Below are 23,957 nucleotides of genomic sequence, written 5' to 3'. Positions count from 1 at the left end.
TTAGAAGGAGGTGCATTTAACTCTGATCTCTCACATGTTAGTATATTATGTGTTGTTTCTAGATGGGGTTCCCTAAGTTAGAGACTGGCTGTGGTTTCAGATTGAGGAGTTGCTATCCTTAGACTATATGGAATAGGGCACATTCCTTCTAGATTACTCAGTGAGGCAATCCACAAATCAGCAGTGTATGCCTCTGTGTGCCAGACATTGTTCCAGGCACTAAGAATTCCATAACAGAACTGTACCCTCCTGTCAGATAGTGACAGAGCTTTGGAGCAAGACAAAGAGGGACAGGGAGAAGTAATGCTGGCGTCAGGAAAGTGACCAGAGAGGGAACCAGCAATGCTCTCTCTGAGAGGGCATCCTGGCTCTGAAGTAGCTAAGCAGGGGACCTGAATTGAGAGCTGGCCTGACCGAGCCAAGAGCATCAGGAAGAGCTGTAAGGAGCAGAACAGGTTGGAGGGGAAAGAAGTAGTCACAAGAGTCACTATGGGAAGAGATTGCTATGAGAACTTTGTGTACTTGGTGGATCAGGAGCTAGTCAATGGCACACAGAATAGTGACCCAATCTGGCTTGTGGTTCTGAAGTGACCAATCTGGCAGTTATACAAAGCTTGGGCTGCTAGGGCAGAAACCAGGCATGAACAAGTAGACCAGGGAAGTGGCCATTGTGGTTAGTAATTAGTAGGTTGCTGGCTTTTAACTGGAGAGTAAGAGAAGTTGGGATGATATCAGGATTTTCAATTTACTGAAAGGAAAATGATTTTAGAACAGCACTTGGGGAAAGTAGCTGACATTTAGCTTGTGATGTGTGTTTATGCAAACAAGGGTGTGATTTTAGAAGTTTTGATACATATGAAAATCCTTAAGTGAATGAGATTATTAAGGGGAACTGGCAAGAAGGCCCATTGCTGACACCCTTGCTTTCTTCAGAGGATGCTCAGGAACAGTTCACTTCTGCTTCATTGTATGTGTGTGTATGTGTTCTCTCATGGTGATAGATTCATCACTGGTAAGTATGCAGGTGCAACATTGTTTCTGAAAGGAACATATTTCATAGTGTGGTCTATGAACCAAGGGCATCTAATGGGAAGAGTTGGCTCTCACAGGTACGAGCCATGAAGGCTACTTCTATAGAAGTGATTTTTTCCAACTCTTTTTTCAGCATCTCTGAGTTTTTGGCCACATGCCAAGATTACCCGTATGTTATGGCAGATAGTTTACTGGATGTTCTAACAAAAGGAGGACATTCCAGGAGCCTGCAGGACTTGGACATGGTAAGCACACTGCTCAAGAAACAGGCAGTTTATAAATGGCTTTGAAGTGCTAGACATTCACTGTTTGAGACCAGGGATTAGCCAGTATGACAGCTGAACTCCATTCCCCGGAAAGGACAGCCTGCTGTGGGTGGAGAACAATGAAAGGAAAGAAATAAGTCAGCTATCAGGATCCAAGGGAGTTAGAACGTGGCCGTTCTCTACTAATTTTGGTAAGACTCGGAATTCCTGAGCTGAGGATGAAGCTGGCTGACAGGATGGAGAATGTGCATGAGAGCCATGCACTGGGAGTCGCAGAAAGGAAAGCCTTCCCTGTTGCATCTTTTATCAATATTTGTGAACTCTCTAGTCCAGTTCAAGACTGTTTATAATCTAGAATCATTCAAATGAGACTAGAACCAAGAAATGTTTCCTGCTGATGTAGAGGAATTCTGGTGTCTAGAATGTTCTATGACAAAATTAGAGGAGTCTTAAGAAGTCATCTGTTTTTTCTTTTTAATTTTTAGATTTTTTTTTATTTATATGAATGTTTCGCCTGTCTGCATGCATGTATACCACACACATACCTGTTGGATCTTCTGGAACTGCAGTTGCAGATGGTTGTGAGCTGCTGAGTAAGGGCTAGTGATTAGACCTAAGGCCTCTGAGGAGCAAGTGCTCTTAGGCAGCCCTGGAAGTCATAACTGTTCATGGTGACCATGACCCCAGTGCCTTAGCCCCCTGTCGGTACCTGCACAACTGGTGAAGGTTCCCTGGGTGTCATAGCAAGCCTGGTCAGTGGCTTCTGCTTCAAAATCCTGCCACACGAACTACTTATCAAACCTAAAAAGTACTTTTTCATCTGTTCAGAATTAAATGTACTTGACCCTTCCACTCAGCTAATTAGAATTAATAGTTAACTAAAGTCAAATTGCTTTGATTTGGTGATGATAGTAACATATTTAAAATATGATCTTTCTGTCCTTTGAACTAGCAGTTTCTCTTCTCAAATATATCCTACAAAGTAACACAAGAGTTACACATGTAAAAAAATATATGGCTTACATGTTTTAGAAATTGGAAATGCTCTAAATCAGAGTATAAACCTTCAAAAAAGAAATAAAACACTTTTATTGATGTCCCTCCTGCACCCCCACAGGATTTCTCTGTATAACAGTCCTGAAACTCAATTTATAGACCAGACTGGCCTCAAATTCAGAGATCCGCCTGGTTCTGCCTCCCGAGTGCTGGGATTAAAGGCTTCACCACCACCTGGCTAGATGTATTTCTTTTTATGTGTGAACTACATTACATTAATGTGCATAAAATCATGAGGGACCATCTATATTTTGTGGCGTGTGTTTATTTTACAGTAAGCCTCTACTGTCAGAGAATATTGCCTCTTGAAAGTTTTTCCCTATCCTTGTCAAAGATTCAATGTGTTCAAAAGACTTTATATATTTAGACATTTATCTAATATTTACCAAGTATCTTAAATATATAAGATCATTCTTTTAAATAATTCTTTTGGAGATCGGGTCTGTGTAGGCCAAACTGACCTCAGATTTATGATACTTCTGCCTGAGCCTCCAATTGCTAGTTTATGGGCATGTAGCACTACATTTGGCTATATATAGTCAGGCACGGATCTTAGCATTACTAGCAACTCATAAAAACTCAGAATGCTAATAATTATATTAATTAATTTTGGTTTTAAAATATAATTGAGGGCTGGAAAGATGGCTCAGCAGTTAAGAGCACTGGCTGCTCTTCCAGAAGTCCTAAGTTCAATTCCCAGCAACCACAGATGGTGGCTCACAACCATCTGTAATGAGATCTGATGCCCTTTTCTGGTGTGTCTGAAGACAGCTATGGTGTACTTATATACATAAAATAAATAAATCTTTAAAAAAAAACTCAAAGTGATTATATTAATTAATATAATTAATTAATTTTGGTTTAAAAATATACTTGGCAGCTGGAAAGATTGCTCAGCAGTTAAGAGCATTGGCTGCTCTTTCAGAGGACCTGGGTTCAATTCCCAACACCCACATGGAAGCTTACAACTGTTAGTAACACAGTTCTGGGTGATTCAACACTTCACCCTGACATACATGCAGGCAAAACACTAATGCACTTAAAATTAAAATAAATAAATCACTTAAAGTACATAAATCCTTATTTTCCATATACTTTAGTATGCTGCTTTTCTCTTGCCACAAAGTTAAGTTTTCTATTTACATTGATTTTTGCATATACTGTTTGCATAAAAGTTTTCCTTTATCCATACAGTCATCTCCTGAAGATGAAGGCCAGACCAGAGCATTGGACACAGCAAAAGAAGCAGAGGTGCTTACAATTTATCCTTTAAATGGAGAATAAGTTTGAGAGACCTAAATGATTGGGCATTATTACTTGGGGTTGGTGAGGTGAGGTGGCTCAGCAGGTAAAGATGCTTTTCACACAAGCCTGGGACAGCTCAATCCTGGAGTCTATAGGTCTTAATTAGTGTTTCCATGGCTGTGAAGAGACACCATGACCAAGGCAGCTCTTATAAAGGCAGACATTTAATTGGGACTGGCTTATGTTTTCAGAGGTTTAGCTCATTATTGTGGTGGAAAGCATGGCAGCATGTTGGTAGACATGGTGCTGAAGGAGCCGAGAGGTCTACATCTTGATCCAAAGGCAGCCAGGAGGAGACTGTTGCCCAGGCAGCCAGGAGGAGGCTCTGGATCATACTGGCCAGACTTGAGCATATATATGAGACCTCAAAGTCCCACTTCTACAGTGACACACTTCCTCCAACAAGGCCACATCTCCTAATACTACTACTCCTCATGAGCTAAGCATTCAAAAACATGAGTCTTCAGGGGCCAAACCTATTCAAACCACCACACTATAGAGTGGTAGAAGGAGAGAAATGACTCCACAGAAATTCCCTATATTCAAATACCATATGTGTTCTAGTGTGTGTACTTCACACACACAATGATTTTTTATAAAAATATGTAAATTGAGTATCATCTGGAGTAAAAGAAGTAATTTGAGAAGTTTATAAGTAGCTCATGTAGTAGATAAGAACTTAAAGGGAGCCCAGAGTTATTACCACAGTGTAACTTCCGGGCATGCGTTCTCAAAGTTGGGGAGCTCATTTTTCTCAGGAGCAGAAACAAACCTGCAAGATGAGAGACATTTACTCTCCCAGCAGGCAGGGCACATGCTCTGAGCTTAGAAAGCAGGTGACTCGGGGTTCCCTAAAAGATAGTGAGACTGAATATATGGAAACCCAATGGTGTGCAGTGTTAAAAAGCTGAACTGACTCTTGGAAGATAAAAGGTAGGCTGCTGTGATAGATTATGAAGAGAAGGACTATTAAAAAGCTGTAGGTCTTAGAGTACAGTGATGCATGCCTTTGATGTTGGCACTTCGGAGGCAGAGGCAGGTGGATCTCTATGAGTTCAAGGCCAGCCTGGTCTACAGTGTGAGTTCCAGGTTGGACAGAGAATAATAGACCCTGGGTTGTTGGGTTGTTTGCAGGAGGGTTGGTTGGCTTGGTTTGGTTTAGTTTAGGCATGGTTTTTCTGTTCCTGGCTGTCCTGGAACTCACTCTGTAGACAAGGCTGGCCTTGAACTCATAGAGATCCACCTGCCTGTGCCTCCAGAGTGCTGGGATTAAAGATGTGCACCACCACTCCTGGCTGTTGTTTTGTTTGTTTAAGAAAAAGGATCTGGCACTTGTCTTAAGCAAAAAATAACTTAGCCTAACAACATAAAGGAAAAGACTCTGAATTGGGGAAATAAACCAGAAGAAAAGGTTGCTCAGCACTACAAAGAGAAACATAATAAACATAATAAAAAACAGGCAAGACCTGGTGGGGGAAGTACATGATATGATAGGTGATATGATAGTATTAATAGCTCATGTAGAATGCAGGGAAAGGGGCATACTTCTGAGAGAAGAGTCCCAGGGAGTTTCTGTTTTGGCAAGTGTTTTGGAAACTTTACTGGAGGTATGGGCCTGCAAGTCCAAAGTCTCCATGTGAATCGGACAGGTGTGATACAAAACTAATTTTTATTTCAGCCATACGAGTGAGACTCTCCAGGGATACATGGAAAAGATTGAAGTGTAGAACCTTGGAAAAGTCCAAAGTTGAATAATGTATGAGTCCCATGAAAGGATGGTTAACAGAAATGGAACAGGTTCAGCAAGAGTGGAAGTTGCAGATAAGCCCAGTGAGGGGCCCTTGGAAGTGATATCATAATGTTGACCAGAGCACTCTCAGTGAAATGGTAGAAGCAAAGGGTGGGCCTCAGTGGGGTTCAGAACCTGAGGACACTAGGCTGTATGTAGGGACGTTTAAGATAGGACAGGCTCAAACCAAGCTTTAGCTAAAGGAAGGATATGAGGTCCAAATAAAGTAGGTGGTCCTGAGGTACACAGACATACCGTCTTCAGAAAAGAGGATCCAAACAAGATCTTATGTTTAGTGAAAGAACAGGAAAGGAAATCTGATAAAAAACAAAACTGTTGAATAGAGTTGTAGGGGTTCAGCTACAATGGTAAATCACAAGTCCACACTTTGTGCACTGCATGCTCTTCAGCCATGTGAAGACAGTGAGGTACCGTCAGGACCCAAGGAGAAATGGAACCATGAACTTTTGGTTACTTGTTAATTGGGTGATGCATTCCTTAAAGTTGTGTTGAAGTTATGGAAACTCTGAGTCCTATGAGTCTAAAAATAAAACTCTTAAGGCTTGTTCTCTTGTGCAGTACTGATAACCAAGCTTTGGGGCTTGAGGAAGGCCAGGAGCTGCTGATGCTATAGATCTATCCAAGTGCAGACAGCAAGTGCAGGCTGGGCTGAAACATTTACCTCTGCAACAGGCATTGCCATGGTCACCAAAATCAAGTAACAGTTTAGACAGTGACAGGCTCTTAGTACTTCAGGATGGTTGGCATATGAATCGAGTGATGCAAATTGCATAAGCTGTCATGTCATTACAGAGAAGTGTGGATTTACGGACACTTTTTTGGCCAAGATTTGAGAACAGCATTTTAAAAGAGTTCTTGGAAGACATAACCAAAATTATGGCTGTAAGGTGACTAGGTGGAATGACTTTGCTTGTAAGCACAGCCATCATACTGATTTTTACTTGGCACTGTCATGGTTTAGCAAACTCAAAATAAGTAACTTTTTTTTCTATTGAAGCAGATTACACAAATAGAGCCAACAGGGCGTTTGGAGTCCAGCAGTCAGGACAGGCTCACAGCACTGCAAGCTGTAACAACCTTTGGTGCTCCAGCTGAAGTCTTTGACTCCGAAGGTGAGTGTCCGGGACCACAGGTTGCTGGAAGCTGTCCACCACAGGCAGGTAGATGTGCTGCCATGTCAGCACTAATGAACCTAATGTTTGCTCCAGAGAATCATAGCACATTAGCTGTACTGTTGGCCTCAATTGAAGTAGAAGCTAACCATAGCAGAGCCTGGAACCACAGATAAACACGGGTTGCCTTGCTTTTCTTCAGTGTCTTTTCCTTACCATACAGAGGCTGAGGTGTTCCAGAGGAAGCTTGATGAGACGACAAGATTGCTCAGGGAGCTCCAGGAGGCACAGAATGAGCGACTGAGCACTAGGCCTCCTCCCAATATGATCTGTCTCCTGGGTCCTTCTTACAGAGAAATGTACCTTGGTATGTGTGTCCCAGGGATGGGAGGTAGCGCAGGGCTGGGTATGTGAAATAAGACTTCAGAGAGTGACTTACTGTGAAGTAAGCAGAGCGAGTACCACACCATGAATATAGGACTGATACATTTACAGTTCCTTGGGATTTTTCTTTTTTTAATTATCAGGAGCTAGGTAGTTGGCTCAGTCAGTCAAGTGTTTGCTGGAAAATATGAAAGCCTGAGTTCAGGTCCCCGTGTGTGAAAGCACAGTGGTGTGCATCTCTAACCTCAGTGAGAGGTGGGAATAGGCAGGTCCCTAGAACTAAGTCAGTGGGAGAGCCTGCCTCACAACGTAAGATGGAAACTAACCGGGAAGATACCGTCCATATGCATGTGCACATGTGTGTGCTCACACACATATACTACATACATGCACACATCTAGGTGGCATTCAGCCCCTATGGGGCTGAAGCAGGAGGATTGCTGTGAATCTACAGCCAGCCAGAGCTACATAGCAATACTCTTTTAAAAGAAGAAAAATGTTGCTGGCTTGGTGGTGGCACACGTTTTTGATCCCAGCACTTGAGAGGTAGAGGCAGGTGGATCTCTGAGTTCAGCAACAGCCAGGGCTACACAGAAAAACCCTGTCTTGAAAACAACCAAAAGAAAGAAAAAGAAAAAAAAAGATGACTACAGGAACCACTTCGGGACCTTGAGTGTTTCCCCCTGTTTTTCCCAGCTGAACAAGTGACCAATAACCTCAAAGAACTCACACAGCAAGTGACTCCAGGTGATGTTGTAAGCATACACGGAGTGCGAAAAGCAATGGGGATTTCTGTTCCTTCCCCCATCGTGGGAAACAGCTTCGTAGATTTGACAGGAGGTAGGTGCCCTGTTTCTGTGGGTGAGACTTTTGTGAATAAAAGGGAAATGGACCCTTTTCCTTAAGATGACATTGAACACTCTTGTCTGGTTTGATTTGTTTTATTTAATTTTTGAGATTAGCATACAAAGTAATGGGTTTTATCTTGGCATCTTTTAGTTTTCTTTCCATCTTGTTTAAAGAATGAATAGATTTGATACGTTTGTCAAAGCTGCTGTGATGACTTAATGCCAGGCTTCTCCTTGGCTGTGAGTGTGGCATGAAGGGCTGGCAGCAGTGGTTCTCCTGGATGCTAGCACAGTGGGACGAAATGCTGAGTGCTGTCTTCTTCCTTCAGAGTGTGAAGAACCTAAGGAGACCAGCACTGCTGAGTGTGGGCCTGACGCGAGCTGAACTAGCCTGGTATTTGATTCTATTATGTACATAGTTTTTCATTCTGAACTTGGAGGTGCTTTTCAGAAGATATTAACTATTTGTAAATTGTGTTTTAATTAAGCTTTGGGACAGTTCCTTTTAATGTTCCAAAGATTGGCCTTGTATTAGGAAATAAAGCTGAACCTGGGACTGTGAGGCTCGCTGGTGTGTCAGCTGAATTACCCTTTGCCTTGCTCGGCCTTGGTTCTGAGGATGGACACCTAGGACACACACCAGCCTTTCTCATGGTCATCTTTCAAAGGAGCAGTCCTCAAATTAATTCCCCAAGTTTTCATATTTACCACTCTTACTAGAACAATTATAAGCAGCTAGTTATAAGCTCTGCCCTACCAGAGCTCATCTGAGTGACATTCAGAAAGTAGCCTTATGAGATGGCCTTTCAGACTGCCACTAATGATGGTCTGACTTTTTATTATTATTTTTATTATTATATTGTTGAATGTGTATTATGTACATACATACATACATGCATGTAGCCCCTCCCCCTTTTGGGGTTTTTTTGTTTGGTTTAGTTTTGTTTTTTTGTTGTTTTTTTGAGATAGGGTTTCTCTGTGTAGCCCTGACTGTCCTGAAATTAGCTCTGTAGACCAGGCTGTCTAAGAGGTCCGCCTGCCTCTGCATCCTGAATCCTAGGATTAAAGGTGTGCACCACCTAGCTTAGAACAACTTTTAGGAAAAGACTTTCTGCTTCCATTGTAGATTCCATGGATTGAACTCAGGACATCAGACTTCTCAGAAAATGATTTTTTATTCACTAAACTATCTCAGTGGCTGAGGGCCCAACTTTTTAATCATAGTTCTGTCCACTGAGACTTTCTAGCCTAACACCGTGAAAGTAAACACACTCGAGATAATGTTAAAGTTTCCCACTATGGCTTCCTTCTCTGTACCTAATGGGAATGGTGTCCTCCTTCATGGTTATTAGCTGCTGGGTCTGCTAGGAGGATGGTGGTGATGAAACGTGTCTAGTGTGTTTTCTTTTCCTTCTTTCTGTTTTTCCCAGTTACTTTGGAGCAATTGCAAATGGATGAACCAAGTAAGATGAGCCAAGTCACCCTTAGACACATCAGAGTCTAGAGTTAGTGGAGAGCTTGCTCCTGCTCAGTTTTCCAAAGGCCACCTGTGTTTCATTTGTGCCCCCAAATCATTTCCCTGTTCTGAAATACACAGGTCAAGTGACTGAGCACATTAGGTAGGAGACCATCGGATATGTACCCTTATATCACACTCAGTCACTGGACTGAGATAAATAATAGTTTTTCCAAATATAACCTCTTTAAGAGGCAAGCTGGGTATGGTAGGTTGCATTTATAATCCCAGTATTTGAGTGGCTGAGAGAGGAGGATTGCCATGAATTTGAGTCCAGCTGGGCTATGAGACCATGCCTCAAAAAAAAAAAAAAAAAAAAAAAAAAAAAAAAAAAAAAAAAAAAAAAAGGTGAGGATGAGAGTGCAGGAGAGATAGCCCATCAGTTAAGAGAACATACTGCGCTTGCAGAGGACTGGAGTTGAGTTCTCCACACCCACATTGCTCAAAACCACCTATAAGTTACAATTCAGGGAACCTCGTACCTCTGGCCGCCTCTGCAAGCACTGGTACTGTGTGCACATAGCCACATGAACACACATGATTTTAAAATAAGTATGTCAGTATAGATAGAACCTAGTTTAGCAAACAGATGTCTCACCCTTTTACAGAGCCTGTCTGCAAGACGTCTAGACAGGCATACCTATTTTCTTGATTTGAAATTAATATTAAGCAAGAACAGTAAAGAAAACTTGTTTCTCTCCATAAATTACAGGGTGGTCCTTTTGTAGACAGGTATGCTAATAAAATACATCAATTCAAGTGTGTTTATGTAAGTTTTTTTAGATTCTGATTTTAGTCTCTACAGTTTAAGGGCTGAGTGGTGTAGGTCTGTTGATAGAGTACTTGGCCAGAATTCATGAAGCCTGGAGTCTAATCCTCTGCACCATACAAACTGGCCATGGAGGGGTGGGGGTGAGGGGTGTCAGTGGCTGAAGTGCTTATGCAAACCTGACAGCCTGAGTTTGGATCACCAGAACCCAAGTACAAAGCTGGATGTGGTAGCATACGTGTCTATAATCTCTGCACCCTATAGAAAGGTGGGAGGTAGAGACCTGGAAATTCATAGGGCAGCTAGCTCGAAGTTAACAGAAGCGAGAAACCCTGTCTCAAAGTAGGAGTGAGGACTGACACCCAAGATTGTCTTCTGATCTCTACACAAGCAGGCCTGCACGCACATGAACATGCGCACACACAAGGAAACTGGCTATAATGGCACATGTCTGTAATCCTAGCATTCTAGAAATGGAGACAGGAAGATTGGGAGTTGAAGATTTGAGGACAGCCTGGGTTATATGAGACCCTGTTCAGATATTTAACCCATTCTTCACCAGTAGATCTATTTGGCACAAGTCAGTTCCTGAAGACCCAGATATACTTTCATTCAAAACACCTTAGGACATTCAGATGTTTTAATTGTTGGTTGAACATATAAAAAGGAGCCAGGCACTGATGATTTATGAAAATGGAACAGAACACTGAAGCAAATGTCTATAAATATTAAACATACAGAACAAACCATAGTTATTTGCTTGTACCCACTCGGAGCATTGACCTGTCATCTATGAAGTACACAGTAACAATCACTTTGTCAGGAAGTGTCTTTAAGTCAGAAGACGGTGTATTACTGTCTGTAGTCAGAGAAGGCCGCCTTAGTAGAGATCCTGAAACGAATCCTTGACCCACAGAAGGGTTTAAAAAAAAAAGTTCCTGTGAAAAAACAAGACACTTGTAAAGAAATTACTTGGAAAGTAGAAACCAAGTATGTATGCATGAGTCCCAAGTGATGTTTTCTGTCAGTTACACTCTTAGGACCTGAACAATAACTTAAAATACTCCAGGCACAGTGCTTCAGTTGAAAAGAAACAATGCATGAATGGCAGCCAATTACTTTTAAACTCAAGCTAAGATTTCTGTTGCTTGGAGGGGAAAGGTAACTTGGCTGTTGGAAGAGTAGAAATGTGTCAGCCTCAGGGAAGGAAGCTCTGTCCTGCTCTCTGTCTGCACGGCATTGCGGGCATCACCAGGAGCTTTACTAACTCCCCAGAGATGCCTTGCTGGGAAGCCCTGGCCACTACTAGATTCCTTTGTGCAAACTAAAATCAGCCTTTCTTTCCTGGGCTGATGAAACTCCACAGGAGACAGCACAAGCAAACAGTTCCTATCTCTCCCCTCTGCGTCCCTGACTACTCAGCCTTGGACTAAAGTCCCGGGTAAACCTGCTGGTTAGCACCCTGTCTGCGGCACTTATATCATTTGTAGACTCTGGAGGTTCCTTGGTGACTGCTAGCTAAGAAGACCATGATGTAGTGCGTTCTGTGGCAGTGAAGTCATTTCCAAAAAGGAGTGGGGTGTTTGGTCATCTCTCGGAATGCTCTGGAGCTAAGCACAGTAAGACACCCATCTCACGAAGCTGGCTTTTGCCTTGACTCATTTGCATAAGAACAATTTGGCATTTGTTGAGGGGCTCAGTTCACAGGCCAGAGTCCTGAACACATGTTCCTGCCAAGTGGATTGTTCTTGAAGCTCTGCAGTCAGCTCAGAAGACTGGAGAAAAGGCAAGTGCTACAAAGTTGTCCAAGCCTGTCTACACAGGCTTTCCCACAGAAACAGCTGGAGATAGTCGTGCACATCTGTAATTGAAACTCTCCGGAGACCGAAACAGGAGGTTAGAAGTTTGAGACCAAGCTAGGCTGACCCTGACTCCAAAATAAATAAAGTGCACACAGAAAAACTGAAACATCATACCTCATTTCTAGACTTTAAACTTCCTGAGCCTTGTCCCAAAAGATTTGCATCAAAAAATGCTTGATTGCAAATTCAAAGCTTTGCTGCTGCTATGAGCCCCATTCCTTAGAACTCTGTCCCTGCAGCCAATCTGATCCTATAAACGGACACTAGACAGCAGACCTATTTACTTGTAGTCTGTGGTTAACAAGAGAAAATACACTAGAAAGGTGGAGATCTTTGTCTAGCATCTAAGAGTCAGTGGTAAAGCTAAAACTCTGTTTATGACATGTCCGTTTCAAACATAAGCCAGAGATGGAAAAAAGTGACAAGTGTAGATCAGACATTTTCTCTGCTGTTTTGAGACTACCCACCAATATACACAGTTTTCAACTCCATTTACCAGAATGCCTAATTGAGAGAATAACATCCCATGGTAGATTTGATGGGAGGAAGGCAAGCAGCAACCCATGCTAGTCAGCCTGGCTGAGCCTCCTGTAGCCAGTAGAGCTTTTGTCTCCTGTGAATGCTGTTCACTGGCCACCAAGGTGGATGTCTATCTTGGTCATGCACTGAAGTCTCTTCCCCAGCACCCTGGAAATGAACACAGCCTGTAGTAGACCAGTGGTCTAGCTAATTTGGAACTGTAGAGGCTGAAGCACAGAGCCTCTGTGTACAACGCAGTAGCTGCTTCAAACAGAATCTGATGCACAGGTCAAAGCCATCCTGTAGTGCAAGTCCAAAGAAGCCACTGCAACAGACATGGGGCTACATTCTTGGCTCCCTCGGGGAAGGAGGCTGACCACCAGCCACCTCAGTTTAGCCCCAGCCCTTGAAACTTGGCAGTGTCTGTACATACAAAGTAAGTCCGCAGTTCCCCTTTGCCTTTGACGTTGATCAGCCCACGGCATTCACACGAATATCCGAGTCCCTGGAGGATAGTGCATGTCTCTTCGGTAACCTAAAATGAAAAAGAGAGAGGAAAGGGATGGCTAACATGCAGTGTGTCTGTTGTCTATTCCTGACAATGATGGCCAGAACCACACAGCCAAGTGATGGAAGGGCCAGGTCCTAGAGCAGGATACCTTCTCTGGGGTGTCTTTCCCAGAGTCAGTCCTTCCCAGTGGACTTTTACCTGGATTTTCCCAAGCTCTCCGGTGCTCTCCATGCGGCTGGCAACATTGACTGTGTTTCCCCAGATGTCATACTGAGGCTTGCGTGCTCCAATCACTCCAGCAATCACAGGCCCGTGGTTTATGCCTTAAGATGGTTTACAGTTAGCCATTTATAGTGATACTTAGAGAGAGAGCTCACAGAAAGGGGTGAGAGTTCTTGCCCACACTCGGACTCACTAGTTCTTACCTAGTATGCTAATTTCCCCCTTAACAAAAAGAAATAGGCATTAGGTGCCTATCCTTAAAGCTAACTATGGGTAGTTAGAGTTAATACATTTGTTTTATTCTCTATATTTTAAGGTCATTTATTTGCAGCCATGATTTTGACCCTGCATTTATATAGTTACATATTACTACACTTTTTAAAGGTAGGGGTAGTGGCTGGCAAGATAGTACTTCCAGTACTATCAAGTCTGATGACCTGAGTTGAATTCCTAGAACCCACAAGGTGGAAAGAGAACCAACTCCTGTAAGTTGTTCTCTGACCTCGACATGTGCACTGTGTATATCACACCAAATAAATGTAGTTTTAAATTGTTTGATAAAGAGAGGTTGGGAGGTAGCTCAGTTTGTCACACAAAAATGAGGACCTGGGTTGGATCCCTAATACTCCATGTAAAGATGTGATGATGTGAGCATTGGGGATGTGGACACAGGCAGATCTCTTGGGCTCAATGGCCTGCCAGCCTAATCTCATAGCAAGCCCCAAGTTCCAGAGACACGGTCAAGAAATAAGATAGTCAGCTCCTAAGGTTGCCCTCTGGCCCTCGTATATACATGCACCCACACATACATACACACTCCCAAAGGTAACTACTTGAGATATGCAAGGGAAGTCAGCGTTTACAGTAACACCAGAGGGTCTGCCGAAACCTCATAGCAGAGGGAGGGCAGGGACACCCTCCAACCAAGAGGGTGTGGGCAAGGCTGAGCGTCCATTTGTGGCCCTCACCGACTCGGAGGCGGAAGGAGTTGAAGGAGTGCCTGTTGATCCCATCCAGCTTGCTCATCAGGGCCATGCTAAATTCTACCAAGACTCCGATGTGCACGTGCTTCCGCTCCAGGTCCTGCGGGACATGGGGTTGCATAACCTACTCCATGCAGCCTTGACTGAGGGCGCACACTGTGGGCAAGGGGTTTCTGTCCCCACCAGGGTCTCCAGGCTATGCCACAAAAGGCCTCTGCCCCTAACGCCTTTAGAAGGTGATAGGACTGGGGATGGCCTATAGGATTTACTTTGACACAGGCCTGGAGTACCTGGTTCTCATGTCCTGAGGGGGCACTGAGCCCTGCTGCCGCCATGTAGGTGCTGCCAATGGTCTTGATCTTCTCCACACCACTAAACTTGGGCTTCAGCAGGAGCTGCAAAACAACCAGGAGCTGCAGTAAGTATCCCTGATGCTGAGAAGAGGAAGAGGGCCCTTCCCCCACTCCCATACACAGTACAGACACATGGCATGCACGGCCTTGTCCATCCGAGTTCATGGCTGCAGGTGACAACATGGCACCCATCGTCCTCATCTCTTCCCTTCTCTGGATTCTGATCCTTCTCAGAGCAACTTACCCAGCATCATTTACTTAGACATGGCTTAGTGTCCTCCATAAAGTCCAGCCCAAGCCAACTTCCTGAGATGGTCGACAGCATGGGCTTAGCCTTAGTCAGATCTGTTCTGGAAGGACTGAAAGCTACCTGTTAGCGCCTGCCCAGTAGAGATTTAATAAAGGTTGCTTACTGGATAAGTAGGCTTGTCTCTTGGTATTTAATGGAATACAGTTTCCAGCCGGTTGGCCTCATGTTTGGTTTAGCTGTTTATTTTCTCTGACAGGACTAAGGATGGAGCCTGAGCCTCATACATAGCTGAGCTTGCCTTTCACCAGTGAGCCTCTACCCGCCCCTCCTACCACACAGGTGGGGAGCTGCACAGCAGGCTGGCCAGGCTGTACCTCGTCAAAATCAGCAATTATCTCATTCAGCAGTCGAAGGCACTCCAGTCCTTCTTTGTTGACATCACACTCAGTGTAGAACACTTTGAAGTCCGGAACGGATGCAAACATGACACAGACACAGTCATAAGATTGATGGTACCAATCCTGCAGCAGGGCAGGGGAGAAACAAGACCAGGAGACCACTAACCAGGGGTGCAAGTGCTTGGGGGGGGTGGGGAGGGTCAGTCCAGGCTGGCTGGCTGTGTGGGCTGTGACTGTGAAAGCAGCTAAGGCAGGACTCCGCTTGGGAGGTGGTTTTATGCTGAGCTGTTACTGGGTCTGTGTCCTACATAAGAAAGGCTCTGCCATATGCACCCCATGGAGGAACAGACCCTTCAGCATGCTTGAACCTCACGATGTTTCTCCAGAGTGGAATTCAAGGCCAAGGAGGTGAAGCATCTTGTTCACAGCCCCTAGTAGCCATAGACCTCTGACTTGACCGCAAGCCTGCCTTTACACCGAGCAATCTCTCAGGCGGTACTTCTGGATAGCCCAGGCCTTGCCGGCACAGGACAGCTCTGCCCACAGACTCCTAGAATACCCTGCCCTTCACATACCTCTGCTGCCTTGTCCCCAATGAAGTGGGCAGCCACGTGCGCCGGCAGCACATTCTCCAGGAGGAGGCGGTTCACATTCTCCATTGTTTCAAACTCCTCGTGCTCCTTTTTGAACTTCTTCTTCCACAGACAGTCCAAGCGGCAGTAGTAGTCAATCTTCAAACCAGGAAACCAATGTCATACCTGTCACACCTGTGACATACCACCCAGGCCTGGGACCTAGGGTGCTGGACCAGCCCATCTGCAATACTGCCCACCCCACCCAGCCCTCCACACCATCTGCTCAGCAGAAGCTGGGCAAGGGAGCCTACACACCTGTCTAGACAGCAAGATGAGGGTGGCATAGAACAGGATCAGGTAGAAGTTAACCATGATCTTCAGGTCTCTCTCTAAATAACTGGGAGAAGGGGCAGTCTCCCGAGCCCCCGGAGCAAGGGTGTGGCTGGGCATGCTTTGTGCATCAGACAGGAGCAGCCGTGTCCTAAGCGGGTAGGGAATAAACAGTTGCAGCTGTGTGGGGAGGATACCTCCGCAAGGGGACCTATGGGTCACTCCAGAAGGCCCATCTGCTGAGTGAGGGTCTAAAGGCAGCCAGCAGCTCTTGAGGAGGGAGAACAGCCACTAGACTAGCATAAGAACCTGGCCAGAGAAAGGCAGTTAATTCTTTTTCCAGGTCCCTGAGCTTCTAACCACATAGGATGTAAGAAAGTCAAGTCTTTTCCTCAGTCCAAAGCCTTGAGGGCTACAGAGCCCTTGGGAACCCATAGGAGTGTACCTGCTCAGGAGGCAACAGACATCTGCACATCTGACATGGATATCCAGGCCACAGCTCAGACTAAGCTGGCTCAGGGCTCCCTTCAACTGACCCAGAAATAAAAGGACCTCCCCAAGAACCCATCAGTAAGCCATACACCCAGCTCGACTGCTAAGATCTGGAGCCTGGACCAGTCACTATCCCACTTGTGGAGCAGGATCTACACCATTTGCCCAGCGTCTGGTCCACTGGGCCATGGACAAAGATGCATCCTGCTCTGATCAGGTGCTATGTCAAAACAAACCAGCTTGCAGTAGTGGGCTGCAGAAAGACACCAGCAGATCAGGCCCCACCTTTGTGTCCCGTTGGTCTCAGTGCTGTTGCCTGAGACGTGCCAGCATGGGGAGAGGTTGAAGAGCAGCAGGTAGGCCACCAAGGCCACTGTCAGCAGCATGGCCTTCAGCTCTAGGCTCATCCGCAGGAAAACAGAGCATGCAATGAAGCCCAGGATGCAGCTGCAGGTGTAGTACTGCAGGTGGGGACAATGTCCGGTGTCAGTCACCTGGAGCAGGCTACCATTAACAGTCCACTGCCGACTCCCTCCTGCTGAGGGCTCCAAGCCAGGGGTCTGTACCAGCCTTGGCCCATTGCTCTCTTTCCAGCAGAGATCAGCAGGGAAGCTGATGGTCACTTCTTGTTTTGCCACTTCTCATGGCCTCTCTTCTTGACTGTGCTTTATGTCAGCTGACCTGAGCCTGGCCCTTGATTCCTTTAAGGCCTCAATTAACCTCTCCAATGTGCAGGGAAAGTGACCCAAAGACACCCTCTAGTGCAACTGATGATGGTCTGCACTCCCTGCCTACCCCCAAGGCTTAGAGCAAAGAGCCAACACCCAGTTTCCTGTTTCCCTGGCATTGGGCAGGCAGGGAACAAGCCTGGCTACCTGGACCCAGCCTTCTAAATGAATGCTAAAGACACTGGCCTCCTTCTCCCTCTCCACGGTCTCAAGACTAGGGCTTTGAACCATGAGATGTCCACTCTGACCAGAGTGGCCCAATAAGAACCAGTAGCTCCTGAGGATTGAGCCAGGAGTTGGGTGCTGGAGGAAGCCAGGATAGCATACTCACCGGGAGGAGCTCACATGGGGTCCCAACTCTGTTCTGTGCAGCCAGTGGGCTTGTCTTGTTGTCTCCAGGCTGCTCTGGGCCTGGGTTAAGCGTCAGTGGCTGAGGGGAGACAGGTTGCCATTAGAGTATATATAGGGACTCAGACCTGCCAGGCCCAAGGGAGGTGACCCAAGACAACTATGGGCACCAGAAGTACCCTGCGGCTGGGTGCCTTTGAGCCCAGTGAGTGGCTGTGTCCACAGCAGCCACTACATACGGAGTAGCTGGGGTGGGGAGGGATACAGAATAGAGGTACTGGAGCAGCAGCAGCCTGGGCAGGCATGGGAGAAGGCTGGGGTCAGCCCCCTCAGGAGCCCCTTCTTCTGGACCCTGAGAGAGAGGCATAGAGCACTCTCCCCAGACTGCAGTGTTCAATATCAGGAGCACTGTGGAGGAGATCTGTTATGAGTTCTTACAGGCTGCTCTGCAGCTACCAGCCTATGACTTGGATCAGAGGGCACGCCATCCCTTACTTAGGAAAATGAGTCCCAAAGCAGGTGGGAAGGAGGAGCTGGCTCCCAACACATACCTGCAGAGTTGCCACATGCCTCAAGCCCTCCCTTGAAGGGTGAGGAGCCCAAAGCCTGCCCTGGGGACCTCACAGATCACTGCAGAGCTATGAGGGAGTCACGCCAGATGGAGCTGTTCAGGTAACAAGACTGGGATTCTGGAATCTGGGTTTCCCAGGTCAAAGGTGATTCCTCTCCCCCAGGAGATAATATCCTTTGTACACAGCCCTGCTAGGGCTTGCTGTCCTGGCCCTGTAACTCACCATGTTAATGATGGCGACAGTCAGTAGGCTGCCAACAGTCAGCACAACCAGGACAAGCCTGACCAGGGGCTGCGTCTCCACGCTCTCCGAGATGGCCTGGAGTGTACTTCGGGATGGAAAGCACCTCTGTGGAGAGGGGAAAGTCATGCAAAGGGACAAAGGACAGCCTTATTCAGGAAAGATGGGTGGCACTAAGGAGACTGGGAGGCTGAGGACTTGGGAACAGCCTGCAGGGACTCAGTTATCCTGAAGGTGAGACAGCACCCAACTGCTGCCCCGAGCAAGACTGCAGGGGAAGGAGAGGTCAGAGGGCTGAGGCTGAGTCCCCTGAACCCCCTTGGACCACTCACTCACCGAGAACTCAGTAGCAAAGCAGAAACTCAGAACCAGCCCCAGCAGGCAGGCCACCAACCCAAAGGACACACCCAGAGTTGCCATCCTGGAAAGGAGGGAAAACTTGAGACCAAGTCCCTTCCACCAGTCCCGGTTCTCCAGCACATGGTCACCTGTCCCTCCCCAGTGGATATTCTTTCTCTAGCAAAGAAGACCTTGAAAAAAATGAATCCAAATATCCCACAAACAGCAATCATGAAGGTCAAGGTTGCCATCAAGTCCCCCTAGGGGCCAAGTGTATAAGAAGTGAGTCACATCGTGAGCCTCTGGGACTGTCTGACACAGAAAACCCAAAAGCGTCAGGCTGGAGAGCAGCAGGCTGGCGAGCAGCAGGCTGGAGAGGTGGCTCAGTGGTTAGGAGCACTTGGTGCTCTTGCAGAAGGCTCCAGATCTGATTCCCAGCACCCACATGGTGTACGCAACCATCTAAAGCTCCAGTTCTAGGTGACTGGACGGACACCCTCCTCTGAAGGCCTCAGGACTAAGCACACATGTAAGCAACACATACATAAATTCAATAAAAATGGATGCATCCATAGATAATATTTTATTTAGTTTGGTTTTGATACAGGGTCTTACAGCCTTGGTCAACCTGGAACTTACTGTGTGGACCAGGCTGGCCTCACACTTGCAGCAATCCTCATGCCTCTGCTAGAGTGCTGTGGAATCACAGGCCTAATTCTCCATACCTGCTTTCTCTTTAGCTTTTGTGTGAGTGTGTGTATGTGTGTGAGTGTGACTGTGTGTGTAACTGTGTGTGTATATGTGAGTGTATGTGTGTGTGAGTGTGACTGTGTGTGTAACTGTGTGTGTATATGTGAGTGTATGTGTGTGTGAGTGTGTAAGTCTGTATGAGTGTAAGTCTGTGTGAGTGTGTAAGTTTGTGTGTGTGAGTGTGTAAGTCTGTATGTGTGTGTGTGTGTGTAAGTCTGTATGTGTGTGTGTGTGTGTGTGTGTGTGAGTGAGTGTGTGTGAGTGTGTGTGTGTAGGCACCTGCGTGTTACAGCATGCATATGGAGGTAAGAGAATCACTGGCATCCGTTCTCTCCTCTAACCACGTGGGTGACAGGGTTTGAGCTCAAGTTGTCAGGCTTGGTGGCAGGTATCTTCACCTGCAGAGCCATCTCAACACCTTACTAAGCACAGCCACAATGACAGCCACGTGTGTGTCGTAACTGCCCCCTGGAAGCTAGCTGTGACTAAGCTTTGTTCCTTCTGGCCTTAGCCCCTTGTCCCTGTCCCCACCAGAACCTGAAGCAGGCACTTCAGGGCGTTGGGGTCCAGGCTGGATGTCACAGTCCCTGTAAGTCTCACTTCCCCACCTGGAAGAGGGAATGATGAAGGCCACTGTTTCCAGAGGCTAAGGCCAAGACCACCCAGATAACAAGACTTGGCAGGAGACAGAGGAACAAGGAAGGGCCAGAAACTCCAACTCTGGGGCCATCCCCCTGCTCCAGTGGTGAGGGACCTGTAGCTGAAGTCCCTGGTTCCTCCCTGCTAGCCTTGCCAGTTTCTGCTGGGTCCTACCATAGTCACCACCCCTATCACCCCAGTGGGCTTGCCCATCTCCCCCATCACAGGCTGACCTGGGCATCACTAGAAGGTGGACAAGCAGGATGCAGACGAAGACAAGGCTGGCACAGGCGAAGTCGTAGCGAGCCCGGGGGATGGGCACCAGGCGGTACTGGAGGAGTAGGGTGACATGGGTGTGAGAGGCAGCTACCAGCAAGGTCCCTTCAATGCCTCACCCCAAGTTCATATTCTAAAATAAAATGCCTGCCACCTCTCCTGGAGTTCAAGGTGGTGCTCCACACAGTCATTTGCCTGCCAACATTATACTGTTCCTCCCCGCATGGGCAGCCTTGTACCCAACAAGGCTTTTGCTTTCATTTCTCAGGCCCTTTGGGCAGGAACCAAGCCTGAGCCCCCAGGTGAGGCTGTAACTGACCTGAGCTCACCCCTTACCAAAAAGTATTATCTGGGCCTAGACCCCAGACAAACAAGTAGAGATCCTGGAGGCTGCCTTCCATACGGCACTGCTTTGTTACCACATCAGCACGCTCCCATAGTAGAGGAGCAACCAAGACTCAGGCCATGTGACCCGCAGGCAGGGGAAGGCCCCTCCACTCTTCCTCCTAACTTTGCTCAGATTCCCAGGGAGAAGGACACCAGGCTCTGAAGGCCAGGAGCCTACTCGACGGTCACAGCCTAAAGCTAAGGACAATTGGCTTCAGAACCTCTAGGCTGCAGGCTCCTAACTAAACCACCTGCCTGACCACTTTGGGGTAAAAGGTAGATTAGATCTTGATAGGGGCCCAGGGCTTTCAAGAAGCCGTGAGTTGCTCTAGACCTACACGGCCACTAGAGCACAAAAAGTGTCACAGCCACCAGGCAGGAGGTCCTACAGGTAGCCACCAGGAGACTGAATTTGGGGTGTCTTTCTCCAAGAAGCTTGAAGCACAGATTTGGCCCAAACCTCAGGGACAGATCTCTGGTGTCAGGTAAAGGGGTGAGGACAAGAGAAAGCCACAAATGGGACCGCACAGAACCCTGTCCACCCCAACACCCAGTGCAGAGATTCCCCAGGAGCCTCCCCACCCTGTGGGGTTTTCTGGACCCAGCAGTTCATGCCCCACCCACCAGGCATAGGCCTGGTCTCCTGTGGTGGCTGCCCCATCCTCACCTCACGCTCAAAGCCCTTCTCCAAGAAGATGGGACCAAAGGTGTGGAAGTCATCAGACTTGGAGCAGCAGGGCCTAGGGGAATGGCAGCACAATGCACCCACAGTGCCAGAGAGAGCCACACTCTTAGAGGAAGCCCCAGTGCAAGGGAAGGAGCTACTGGCCAGAGCCAGTACTCAATATCTACCATGAGGGGACCAGCCCTGCCCTGGGAGGGAGGAGGGAGGAGGGAGGAGGGAGGAGGGAGGAGGAAAGGCCACAGCCCTCACCTGGTGGAGCTGAGACCCTCAATGGCTGACAGCATCTCGTCATCACAGTCATCTTCCAAGCGCCCCTTGGGAGATGCACTCCTAAAATTAGAGCCTCTGCCTTATTACCCCAAGGACCCACTGCCTGGAGGCTAGGGTGTGGATGGTGGACTCACCAATGGGGTCCCTGAGTTCATGAAGCCAGCAGATATTAAGTGAAGGGGCAGCAGCCCAGCAGGAAGCAGAGGACACATCCCTAACCCCCAGACCAAGGCCACCTCTGCTGGGCAGGACCAGCACAGAAGCCAGAGAAACACCTTTCCTCACCACCAACAAACACATAGCAACCCGCTGGCCCGGCCCTGGGGTGAACACACATTGGGCATTCCACCCCAACCATTCAAAGAACCTGTGACCTGTACGTCTTGCGCCCAGAGAAGGAGGCCTGGCCTGGGCCTGTAGGAGCTGCCCCAGACAGAGATTGCTCAGGGCACCTACCCTCAGGAGGAGCCTGGCACAGCTCCACCAGGTAAGCAGTGTACAGGGAGGGTCGTGTACCTACCTATCAGGGGCACGGTGTCGACGCAGAGGAATGGCCTGAAAGTGGGAAAGGGAACCGGTAATCACTCCCTGAACACTGTCCCTCATGCACCATGGGACTGGAAGGACCAGGAGAGTCTGGGAGATTCCAGGCCCCAATGGAGCATTCTCCAAATACCTTCTCCTGTCCAGAAGGGAGGCTTGGCAGAAACTACCCACAATGCAGCTAAAGGGGCAAGGCTGGGACCGCACCTTTGTTCACTGCCCCTTCTCAGGAGCATCCTAACCCAGGAATCAGGTGGGAGAGAACCTACCTTCTGCCTCCGTCCATTGGAGATGGGGGTCTCACTGCTGCTCACACTCTCCCGGTGGTTGAGGTGTGCAAAGGGCCTTGCTGCCCCCCAAGACTCCAGATAGCGGGTTACACGCACTGAAGCCCGCATCTTCAGAGTTGCGTCCCCCTTGGGCTTGGAGAGGTGGTGGCTGGGTGGGGGTGGCTGCTGGCTCTGTAAGCACAGATATCACGTGTCCCACCTGTTCCCCTCTCGATCATCCCTGGCACACATGCGGAGCACTGGCTGGTCTGGGAAAGGGGAAAATGTTAATTTTTGAGCCTATAGTATTCTTCGAGCATGGGCTGGCCTTGGTACTAGCTGCAGCCCTCAATTTTCATCCCTGCCCCAGGCCAGGAAGAGGCTGATGGCCACACAGCTCAAGCTCAGGCTTTCTCGAGGAAGGGGTAATCAGAAGCCCTGTTCGGCCCACCCACATGTGGCTCACACATGCTCCTTCCGGTGAGAGGAACGGGAGAAAGATGTGTGCTGGCCTGAACCCAGAGACACAAGCACTAAGGCACAGGCCCACTCCAGGGCAGCCTTGAAGGCAACACCCAGCCTCAAGTTAGCTCCAGGCTCATTTGCCACATGCTTGCTGGGCCCAACACATGCTGGAATCTCAGTGGCTTAGCCAGACCCTGAGTGAGGGTCCAGCTCTAACTCCTGCCCTTGTGCCTCTGAGCCCCAAGTCCCCCTTAACACATGCCTGGGCGCAGACAGGGTCGCCAGGTATGGCAGGAGACAAGAGAGGAAAAGAAAGAGCCCCAAAGTCATCAGACACAAGCTTAGGCCACCTTGTGTCTGCTGGGACTCTTGTCTCTCCCACTCCCAGCATCCTGGTCCCCTCCCTCAGAGCTGTCTGTCCCCTCAGACCTGCCAACATCAATAGGCAGCAGCCACCTACAGCCCCAGACCGGGCCAAAGCACAATGGCAAATTTACTGGAAACTTCCAGAGTCTCTGGGAATAGAAACCTCTTTAAACCCTCACCGCCCACCATCACGCAAGTCCTAGGGTCCATGCAGAGGACAGCCAAGCCACACAGTGAGGGTGAGCTGCGAGGTCTGGAGGTGAGGACCTTCCTCTGAGGCTTCTCTACTGCTAGTAACTCTGGCCCCATGCTGGCTGGAGACAGGGATGAGGAGAAACTGCTACAGTCCCCTCTAAACTGCCAGCTACATAAGTGAGCAGAGGACCCGAGCTGGCAAGAGGGACCAGGGCGGGGCAGCACAGATGCTGCTGTCTCTCCAGAGCTTGGCTGGAGTCTGGCCAGCATCCTGCAATTCTCCTGGCTCAGT

General features: G+C 47.7%; 2 protein-coding genes across 27 annotated transcripts in view; one reads left to right on the top strand and one right to left on the bottom strand.

Annotated features, from left to right (window-relative positions):
• The window catches only part of Brd7 (bromodomain containing 7), a 32,359-nt gene extending 21,567 nt beyond the window's left edge, over positions 1 to 10,792 (top strand). For 2 of the 11 annotated variants that reach the window (NR_165043.1, NR_165044.1), the window contains 6 exons: positions 3,549 to 3,605; positions 6,470 to 6,581; positions 6,805 to 6,948; positions 7,662 to 7,805; positions 8,143 to 8,207; positions 9,244 to 10,088. Coding sequence is in view for 6 of the 11 variants with exons in the window: in NM_001377015.1 (NP_001363944.1) it covers positions 1,166 to 1,277; positions 3,549 to 3,605; positions 6,467 to 6,581; positions 6,805 to 6,948; positions 7,662 to 7,870 (637 nt within the window). In the remaining 5 variants the exon portion in view is untranslated. Of the gene's footprint in view, positions 1 to 1,165; positions 1,278 to 3,548; positions 3,606 to 6,466; positions 6,582 to 6,804; positions 6,949 to 7,661; positions 7,883 to 8,142 lie in introns of those variants that run through there. The other 9 variants (NM_001377016.1, NM_001377017.1, XR_003947288.1 and 6 more) reach the window with 9 other exon arrangements.
• Positions 10,721 to 23,957, bottom strand: part of Adcy7 (adenylate cyclase 7) — a 57,776-nt gene continuing 44,539 nt past the window's right edge. For 7 of the 16 annotated variants that reach the window (XM_030243244.1, XM_011248278.3, XM_011248279.2 and 4 more), the window contains 17 exons: positions 22,640 to 22,831; positions 22,348 to 22,382; positions 21,807 to 21,887; positions 21,540 to 21,612; positions 20,443 to 20,540; positions 18,818 to 18,902; positions 18,464 to 18,589; positions 17,653 to 17,751; positions 16,879 to 17,054; positions 16,087 to 16,252; positions 15,772 to 15,927; positions 15,173 to 15,319; positions 14,486 to 14,590; positions 14,181 to 14,295; positions 13,189 to 13,313; positions 12,913 to 13,014; positions 10,721 to 11,036 (listed from right to left, as the gene is read on the bottom strand). In XM_030243244.1, the coding sequence (XP_030099104.1) occupies positions 10,851 to 11,036; positions 12,913 to 13,014; positions 13,189 to 13,313; positions 14,181 to 14,295; positions 14,486 to 14,590; positions 15,173 to 15,319; positions 15,772 to 15,927; positions 16,087 to 16,252; positions 16,879 to 17,054; positions 17,653 to 17,751; positions 18,464 to 18,589; positions 18,818 to 18,902; positions 20,443 to 20,540; positions 21,540 to 21,612; positions 21,807 to 21,887; positions 22,348 to 22,382; positions 22,640 to 22,831 (2,067 nt within the window). In that variant the 3' untranslated portion in view covers positions 10,721 to 10,850. Of the gene's footprint in view, positions 13,015 to 13,188; positions 13,314 to 14,180; positions 14,296 to 14,485; positions 14,908 to 15,172; positions 15,320 to 15,771; positions 15,928 to 16,086; positions 16,253 to 16,878; positions 17,055 to 17,652; positions 17,752 to 18,463; positions 18,590 to 18,817; positions 18,903 to 20,442; positions 20,541 to 21,539; positions 21,613 to 21,806; positions 21,888 to 22,347; positions 22,383 to 22,639; positions 22,909 to 23,957 lie in introns of all 16 variants that reach the window. The other 9 variants (NM_007406.2, NM_001109756.1, NM_001037723.3 and 6 more) reach the window with 6 other exon arrangements.

This window comes from Mus musculus, chromosome 8 (genome assembly GCF_000001635.26).
Source record: "Mus musculus strain C57BL/6J chromosome 8, GRCm38.p6 C57BL/6J".
Lineage (NCBI taxonomy): Eukaryota > Metazoa > Chordata > Mammalia > Rodentia > Muridae > Mus > Mus musculus.
Note: the sequence above shows the minus strand (reverse complement) of the source record. Positions and strands in the feature narration are given on the sequence as shown.